This window comes from Rutidosis leptorrhynchoides, chromosome 3 (assembly GCF_046630445.1).
Source record: "Rutidosis leptorrhynchoides isolate AG116_Rl617_1_P2 chromosome 3, CSIRO_AGI_Rlap_v1, whole genome shotgun sequence".
NCBI lineage: Eukaryota > Viridiplantae > Streptophyta > Magnoliopsida > Asterales > Asteraceae > Rutidosis > Rutidosis leptorrhynchoides.
In genome coordinates, this window is record NC_092335.1 from 525,139,422 (window position 1) to 525,149,261 (window position 9,840).

The 9,840-nt window shown below is 39.3% G+C and overlaps 1 protein-coding gene across 1 annotated transcript; it reads left to right on the forward strand.

The window, feature by feature from the left end:
• The first annotated feature begins 709 nt into the window (after positions 1 to 709).
• LOC139901893 (tabersonine-19-hydroxy-O-acetyltransferase-like) lies at positions 710 to 2,059 on the forward strand. Its single transcript, XM_071884562.1, has one exon. It carries the CDS (start codon positions 710 to 712, stop codon positions 2,057 to 2,059), a length of 1,350 nt encoding a protein of 449 aa, XP_071740663.1.
• The last annotated feature ends 7,781 nt before the right edge of the window (positions 2,060 to 9,840 follow it).

Consider the following 9,840-nt stretch of genomic DNA (forward strand, 5'->3'; position numbering starts at 1 on the left):
AAAAACGCTAAACACAACGATAGCCCGTATCTTCCTGCTCGCCGCGAGTTAAATTTTTTCGCCTGCACCGTTAGACTCGAAATACTTTTATCAACAAAACGAAACTAACTACGTTCGAACCGGACAGTTTAAAAAAAAAAAAAAAAAAAAAAAAAAAAAAAAAAAAAAACTCTATAGACAACAACACCTACAACGACGCTTAACACATGAGCCGTTTTCCTTTCTGTAAATAAATAAAGCTATGTTAAATATGAATATGCAGGCCTAAAGTCCCCGCCGAATCGCGCGGGCCGGACCCGGACTAGTTAATTACTAATATAGAAAGAAAATAAAAACAACATTTAAAACGTGTAAAACCATACAAAGATCTCTGGAGCAGATTTGAATAGACACCGACACTTCACCGGATAAGATTTATACACTCTCTTTTTTGGGTCCACTAGTAGCTAATTAAATGTCATAAACTCTTTTTTGGTTAAGAGAGATTTTACACGGTAAAAAAATGTCATAAAGTGTTTGCTTTTATATATTAAAAAATTTCGTGAAGTTTGATCCTCAAATGTAAAAATAATGCACGTACGTATGAGTAACCACTAAATAATCTTGTTATACTAAATCATCTTGTTATGATTATATGAGTGCGGTCTATAAAACCGTGCATGTGCAACGTGCAATGAGCATCTAAAATCTAATTAGCCAACAATCAAGTATGGTGCTGATTAGCAAGGTTTTAAGATTTGGTAGAAGAAAACTTCACACAATTGTATCAAGAGATACAATAAAACCTTCTTCTCCAACTCCCTTTCATTCCAAAACATATAAGCTCTCATTACTCGATCAAATCGCCGTAAATTCATACGTGCCGATTGTAGCCATATACCCGAGCTCGAATGCTTATCAATCTTCCCATAAAAAGACACTCCAGTTGAAGAACTCTTTATCGAAAGTACTAACTGATTACTATCCATTTGCAGGTAGAATGAAGAAAATCGGTCCTACCTTCGTTGATTGCAATGATGAAGGTGTTGAGTTTATCGAAGCGTGTAACACAAATACCCTCTCAGATTTCCTCCAACAATCGGTGCACGAAGATCTTGATCAACTCTTCCCAGACGATCGTATATGGTTCAAAAAGAACATTAAAAACTTTATTGATGACGAAAATATTAATGTGTGCCCTTTGTCCGTGCAAGTTAGCCATTTCGCGTGTGGAGGTCTTGCAATCGCAACTTCTTTACGCCACAAGATTGGAGACGGAAGCAGCGCGTTGAATTTTATCAAACACTGGGCTGCACTCACGTCACACTCTCGAGAATGTAACATAAACGTGACGTCACCAATTATTAATCCCCAATTTATTTCCTACCAACCTACAACCATTGAGTTACCAAAAACCGATCCGTACATACCACCAAACGATGTCGTGTCAAAAACTTTTGTTTTCTCGAATACGAAAATTAAGGATCTACAAGCCAAAGTGGTAGCCATGACCATGGACACTAGACAACCTATCGTAAACCCGACTCGAGCTGAAGTCGTATCGTGGTTTCTACATAAGTGTGTATCGAGAAATGTTACACAAACTAGCGTGATCTCGCCGATAAATCTGAGAAACAAGTTAAAAGAGAAATTGTCTGAAACAAGTATAGGAAACCTTTTCTATCCGATAACATTTCCGATAAGCAATAATCATGGTGATGTCATGCCAGATGAGTTCATTAGTAAACTAAGAAGAGAAAAAGTAAAGTTTCAGAATATTAGAAATTTGGAATGTGCATTAGGAACTGTCGAAGAGATGATTTCTGAAACTTTTATATTGGGGACGGCACAAAGCATGGATACAAGTTATGTTTATTCGAGCATTTGTGGGTTTCCTATGTATGATATTGATTTCAGGTGGGGGAAGCCCGTAAAAGTAGCCGTTGGTGGAGCGTTTAAGAATTTAAGTATTTTGATGGACGCGCCTGATGGAAACGGCATCGAAGTACTAGTTTCTTTGAATAAACAAGACATGAATATAGTTGTAAACGACCCCGACTTGTTGGCCTTTTGCTACTAGTGTCCTGTATTTTATTGTATTGTATTGTATTGTATTGTAATTTCTTTTTTTTGTGTGTTACTTTTATCATCTGTTGCAATAATTACTTATTAGCTGTTAGATGTTACCAGGAAATAATTTGAGAAGTATGTTCATCTTGAGAGAGATAGAATGAACAGTGGATCGGTAGACAAACTTATGGTATTGATCAAAATAAGTAAACAAATTCAAGAACATATGATTAAAATTACAAAAATTAATCATTTGGGCATAACCAAAAGGCCATCGAGTTCCTTGTGAGGAAGGAGACTCCGGTTCGATTCTTGGTAACGCCCAACATCAAATTAAAATGGGTTCTTGACCGGAGGGGACGTCAATGTACGCAATTCACTCGGTTATACCAAACGCGATGCCCGTATGAATTTGACGAGGTAAGACTGTAATGTTCGTCCAATGAAATAATCAGGTGGATGAATTTTGACATCGCATTCGGACTCTATCAGCAACTTTACAACGCGTTTAAAAAAATTAAATATTACTTAAAAGAAGTAAAAAAATATTTACAGCTAACCTTTATCAACCGATAAAAGTCAATTTTATAACTCACATCTGGACATATCGGCACGTGTGTTTTTACACGTACTCCAATGTCCGATAGCCCAAAATGGCAATAGTCCTCAAACCCACACATCCCTGACTCCATCTTATTACCTTAGAAGATTTCACAAAATCCATATCTTAGTCTTCGACTTTTCGAAAATATATAAGTTAAGCTACAATTAACGAAGTTTAATTTGTATATATATTTTAGATTTTAAATAATACTTAATAAATATGAAGATTTTTTTTTTTTTTCAAATTACAGCCCTTAGGGCAAGGCTATAATAAAAGGGCATTATGTAGTGACCCGAACTCTTTCATGATTATATATTAAATGAAAATTATATTTACATGATTAAATGTTTTCAACATGTTAAGCAATCAAACTTGTTAAGACTTGATTATTTGAAATGAGTTCCATGTAGACAATTGACCACCCGAGTTGACCGGCGATTCACGAACGTTAAAACTTGTAAAAACTATATGATGATATATATATATATATATATATATATATATATATATATATATATATATATATATATATATATATATATATATATATATATATATATAGTTAACATGATATTATGATAAGTAAGTATCTCACTAGGTATATTAACAATGAGTTATATACATAAAAAAAATGAGATTACTAAGTTAAGAAACTCGAAACGATATATATGTAAGACCCAAATATTTATTGTACATAATGTATTTATGGTGTACGATGCGTATACGAAGTGTACGAAGCAGGTACGTGTTGCTTGCTCGAACGTCGAAGAAAACTGGACGTTGTTTGAGGTACAAAGTGTGTACGTATCTTTTCAACCCCAAATAAAGTTTGAATTGATGTTTCCAAGCCTTACCATTAGATAGAATATCTTATTACGTTTCCAAAGATATTTGGTTCATCGAAAACGGAGCTACGGTCAAAAAGTTATGGCCAAAACAAGTTTCTGAAATCTGACCTGCAGTGTGGAGCGGCGCGCGACCTTTTGGAGCGGCGCGCCGAATGGGTCTGATGCGTTTTTTTTAGCATTTTAAGTGTCTAAATGAAGGGTATTATGGTCCATTCACTTGTGGACGGATTTGTGGCTTTTAGATCCACTTTTGGATCATTTTCAAGTCCACAAACACTCTCATCTTCAACCTCAAGTTCTAGAGTGAGAGTAGAGTGAGAAAGCTTGAGAAGAGGAAGAAGAAGCTTGGATTCTTCAAGTTTAAGCTCATTACTTGTGTTGTTGTTGTACTAGCTTCGTTTTCTTCAAAAGGTAAAACCCTAATTCGGATTTAGTTGTGTTAATTCGTTTATTATGCTAGGGTTTGTGTTAAAGTAGATGTAAAACCCATTTCTTGGAAGTTTGGGGTAAACGGGTTAAGTTTTAGTGCAAGAACCCTAATATTAGTGGGTCTAGGGTTGGATGATGATATTGTGGGTTTGTAAAACTAAATTAGTTGATGAAATCACTAGCTACTTGGATTGTTGGTGATTAGGGGTGTAAACTTACAATTTGGTGTTTTGACTAGTTTTAGGTCAAAATGGGTTTTTGAGTAAACAACCCTATAAATGGCGTTTAATGGCTAAAAGAGTTAAGATTAGCTATTTCGGGAATGCGGGAAGTGATTTCATAAGTTTTGGACTTGTGAGTATCGTTTTATGCTTAATAGGGTGTAAAACACACTTTAGGACCAAATGGGCGGGTCGTGTGTTTAAATGAGTGATCGAATGACCAAACCATGTTTAAATGATGTTGTTGAGGCATAATCACAAGTCATTTGTGATTATGAAGGTTTTCGAGCGAAAAATGGTTTTTGGTCAAAGTTGGTCAATAGGATGTTCTAGGAGAACATATGTATTGTTTAAGTCGAACAAGCATTGTGAGTAGCTTATTTGCATGTATACTTTGCGTAGGTGATTTGAGTGAAGTCGGTGGAAGAAGTTAAGATCGCGGAATACGTTCTTCAAGTATTTCAAGGTGAGTGGAATATTTATACGCTTATGTATATAATTTGGTTGCTTGTGTGCGGGGTGGTAAGTGATATCCGTTAGGATTCACTTTTCGTGGACCACATTTGAGTTGGGAAAAATATAGTGAGTGATATCCGAGTGGATAGCTCTTCGTTGGCTATATTCGTTTTGGATATGTAGCGAGTGGTTAATGTTTGACCTATCACTCTTCGTCGGCTACATGTGTGCGTTTGGATATGTGACGAGTGGTTAATGTTTGACCTATCACTCTTCGTCGGTCACATGTGTATATTTAGTTTGTGGCGAGTGATTAACGTTTGACCTATCGCTCTTCGTCGGCCACATGTGTGTTTGGGTAAGTGGTGAGTGTTAACCGTTTAGGGGTTCGCTCTTCGTTGGCCACTTATCGTGGGATGGTAAGCGGTTCCGCTTTTCGTCGGCCATCCTTGTGATTGAGGTAAGTGTTAACGTTTCGGTTGCACTTTTCGTCGGCCTCATGGTGCGTAGTGGTGAGTAGTTAACGATTTTGACCTACTACTCTTCGTCGGCCACTTACGCGTGCGATGGGTGGTGAGTAGTTAACGATTTTGACCTACTACTCTTCGTCGGCCACCATCGAGTCGAATGTCGACATTGGGTATATTGGGATGTGTAATTTTATTAGCATTGTACGTATTCGTTTTTGGCATGTATTATTGTTGAGATCTCTATGCTAATGATGTTGACTTGTTGTACGTACGATTAATCGTTTATTTGTTATTGCGGTTTGCTAATGTTATTGTGTTGTTGTGTAGGTGTATGCAAGTAATTGGATTATGTATGTATGCGTATAAGTATTGCATTCACTAAGCATTAGCTTACCCTCTCGTTGTTTACATTTTTAGGTTCGAAGGCGGACGTGGCAAGGGTATGCTCGGGATTAGATGATTTTCCCATTTTGATGCTTGATTGGATTCGACCTAGGATTGGGTAGTTTATCCCCAACATCATGCTCGTAGTTTGTTGGAACTTAAACTCATTGGGTCGAAGTTGTATTTTGTATTAAAAGGGGTATTTTGGGCATATGTGGGCCCCGCGATGTAAAACTCGTTTTAATTAATTAATCATGTCAGTTTTACTTATATTAATGTGTTGTAAAAAGCGTTTCGTCTGAATGTGTCGGGAACGAGTCTATCTTTTTCGCATTTAAAAAGCCCGGGGACAGGCCGTTTTGGCGCGGCGCGCCAGATAGGGGGCGCGGCGCGCGGGGTCACTGTACAGCAAAAAAAAAATTTTGTTTGTATTTTCACGGGGTTTGGTCGAGGGTTGGTTTGGGTTGTTACAAGTGGTATCAGAGCATGGTCTAAGGGATTTAGGTGACTTGAGATAGGCGCCTAGACTTAGACTTTTGTGTGTGCTATTATCTGGACTTGTAGGATTACGGGTCGGTTCGGGTTTCTAGTTAGTGCCTTTGAGAATAGGTGCTTTAACTATGTGTTGTTTATGTTGATACTAATTGTGTTGTGTTGTGTTGAACATCTAGCGAGATGATTGTGGTATTCATGAGTTCGGCATGGCGTGTGAGCGTAATAATGCTTCGCGACCATTATTACGGTTGCAAGCCAAGTCATGCAAGTGATGTACAACAAGTGTTGAACTAGATGGGATGTACGAACGGTGGCATATTATATGTTTGTGAACGATTGATCGTGGTGGTGTGTGTAAGTTATTCATGTTGTGTTCCTAACCGAGTTCATTTCTTAGAATGACGACAAGGAGCAAACAAGCCAACGAAGATCAAGACGAAGACGTTGAGTTCACGGCTAAGGTTGAGGCCATCTTTAAACGTCAAAAAGCGGAGTTTCTCGAGGATGTTAGAAGGGTTTTCCGGGAATCGGTTGATGGGCAAATAACCGATCTAATTGATGAAAGGGTAAAGGTCGCAATCGAGGAAGCGCTTGATGCTAGAAATATTTATCCCCGAGGTGAAGGGAGTAAAGGAAATGGGAGGCGGGACTTCCATTACAAAAACTTTAAGGATGCACAACCTCCTATGTTTAATGGGGTAAGGGATCCGTTGAAGAGTACATGTTGGGTTTCCGACATCGAGGGGGCTTTCCGTACTAGTGAATGTCCTCCCGAGAAGAAAACGAGGTACGGTTCTAGTATGTTACGTGAAGAAGCCAAGTTGTGGTGGGATGACAAGATTCAATTGTATGGCGAGGAACAATGTATGAGCTTGTCATGGGATGAGTTCAAAAAGGAGTTCTTTGATGAATACCGAACTTCTTCCGATCTTGATAGAATCCGGGACGAGTTACACAATTTGCGACAGGGTTCGATGGACTTGGTTACTCTCAAGTCTACCTTCTTGGCAAAGACTCGTTTTTGTCCGGAGTACGTTGGTGACGATCACAAGTTGATGAAAGATTTCTACCGTACACTGAATGACGAATTTAAGGGTAAGATTAGTCGGGGAATGGCTAAGTCTTTTGAAGAGTTGTTTGAGTTGGCTCGGGGTTTCGAACCGGAGGTGTCGAAGCCAAGCGTGTCCGATGTTAGTAAACGGAAGTTCGAAGCGACTGCGTTTTTGAACAAGAAGAGTAAAAGCGCTACCGAGGGTGTCGGGAGCATGAAAAGGAGTGGCACCGGTGGTTTTGTGCCCACGTGTTATAATTGTGGCGAACGAGGTCATTTGTCGCGCGAGTGTACGAATGCAAAGTCTAACAAGGTTATGTGTTTTAATTGTCAAAAGGAGGGACACCGAAGGTCGACGTGTCCGGATTTAGTTAGTGATGCATGAGAACCTGACGATGGTGTTCAGGTAATTTTTCGACTATCTTATTGAAACGTACTTATGATGTTGTTTGTTGCATTTTGTGTTAGTGCGTAGTGTAATGAGGGGTAGTGTTCCTCATGGAATTACCCTATGTTGTTGATCCGGTTGTCGGGCGAAGGGCATAAGACTTGGTGCAACCAAGCATTCCTTGATATTTGGAAAATGTTTATACCAAGCCACATGGGTGGGTTTTGGTGTTCGAATGATAGAGCGTGTTCGCTCTCGTGTAGAGGTTGTTAAACCGTGAGGTTCGTCGGGTGGGTAAAACCCGAGAGATCTAGTGTTGATCTCGACGTGTATTGGTGAAGGAGTCTACATGACGCGACGTTAGGTGCCTTTTTCCATACCTACAAGCATAGTGTTCAACTCCGATGGTGATGCGGTTATGTGGTACTTAGGGTACCGAAGATAAACCCTTAGGTACATGAGTGACTAGGTGAAACTTTGATTAGTTACGGCAATCGGAGAATTTGCAAGGTTAAAGTTTGGGTAAATTATGGTACACTTTTCGTTCGAAGTGTTTGAGGATAGGTTTTTAGTGTGAGATTTCGGATGATGCTCATAGTGGATCTGAAATTTGTGTAGGGACCTAGATTTGGTCGGTTTGCGGTAGAGTACAATTTCGGTTAAAATTGTACTTATGATTTTGGACTTATATTATCACCGAGGTAGTAATGTGGTAAATCTCGTTGAGAGGTAATGGACGTGTTTGACGAGCAAGGTGAAATCCCTCGGTTAAGGGATGTGTGTGTCGGATTCTCTTCTAGAGAATTATTGTTTTGTGCCTATGTGCGATATAGGTGGTTCTTGCTCGGTTGTGATGGCGATATTCGCGCGTGCGGATATTTTGTGTGCGGGAATTCCTGGATGTGTGGAATGATACTAAGTATGTGCATATACTTAATTTGTTTATATGTATTGTGGCAAGTATTATCCAATTGCGAGGATTCACTTTTCGTTGGCCACGGTTGAAGTGTGATAAGTAGTAAGTGTTATCCGTTAAGATTCACTTTTCGTCGGCTACTTATTGGTGTGTGGAATGCGTTTTCCGTTAGGGATCGCTTTTGTTTGGCCATGTGTGGGTAGAGGTAAGTGTGATCCGTAAGGATGCGCTTTTTGTCGGCCTCTTGTTGCGTAGTGGTAAGTGGTTAACGTTTGATCTACCGCTTTTCGTCGGCCACGTACGTGTAAGGATGTGGGGCAAGTGGTATCCAATCGTGAGGGTTCACTTTTCGTCGGCTCCATTGTGTTGTTTATTGGCCATGTTATTGGTGTGTTGTTACTTTAGTGATGTACATGATAAGGGTACGCTAAAGGGGTTACTAACTTGATACTAGGTATGGAACGTTAGCTTACTTATGTCATGCGGTCGAGGCATGAGTTTGTCCCGGTTTGGGGACGAAGCGAGACTTAGTACTCGGTTTGGTAGAATTGGTGAATCACGGAGGATGATTCTAAACAGAAAGGTAACTTTGTGTAAGGTCGCCTAAAGGATTTGTATGAAATCTTCGAATTTGGGGGAAATGTTGTGGACATCGAGTTTGGACGTATGTCGAAGGACCATGGATTTTGGTACTTGCTAATTTAAGTGACAAGGATCACGAGGACGTGATCGATTCTAAGTGGGGGAGAGTTGTAAGACCCAAATATTTATTGTACATAATGTATTTATGGTGTACGATGCGTATACGAAGTGTACGAAGCAGGTACGTGTTGCTTGCTCAAACGTCGAAGAAAACTGGACGTTGTTTGAGGTACAAAGTGTGTACGTATCTTTTCAACCCCAAATAAAGTTTGAATTGATGTTTCCAAGCCTTACCATTAGATAGAATATCTTATTACGTTTCCAACGATATTTGGTTCATCGAAAACGGAGCTACGGTCAAAAAGTTATGGCCAAAACAAGTTTCTGAAATCTGACCTGCAGTGTGGAGCGGCGCGCGACCTTTTGGCGCGGCGTGCCGAATGGGTCTGATGAGTTTTTTTCAGCATTTTAAGTGTCTAAATGAAGGGTATTATGGTCCATTCACTTGTGGACGGATTTGTGGCTTTTAGATCAGTTTTAGATCCACTTTTGGATCATTTTCAAGTCCACAAACACTCTCATCTTCAACCTCAAGTTCTAGAGTGAGAGTAGAGTGAGAAAGCTTGAGAAGAGGAAGAAGAAGCTTGGATTCTTCAAGTTTAAGCTCATTACTTGTGTTGTTGTTGTACTAGCTTCGTTTTCTTCAAAAGGTAAAACCCTAATTCGGATTTAGTTGTGTTAATTCGTTTATTATGCTAGGGTTTGTGTTAAAGTAGATGTAAAACCCATTTCTTGGAAGTTTGGGGTAAACGGGTTAAGTTTTAGTGCAAGAACCCTAATATTGGTGGGTATAGGGTTGGATGATGATATTGTGGGTTTGTAAAACT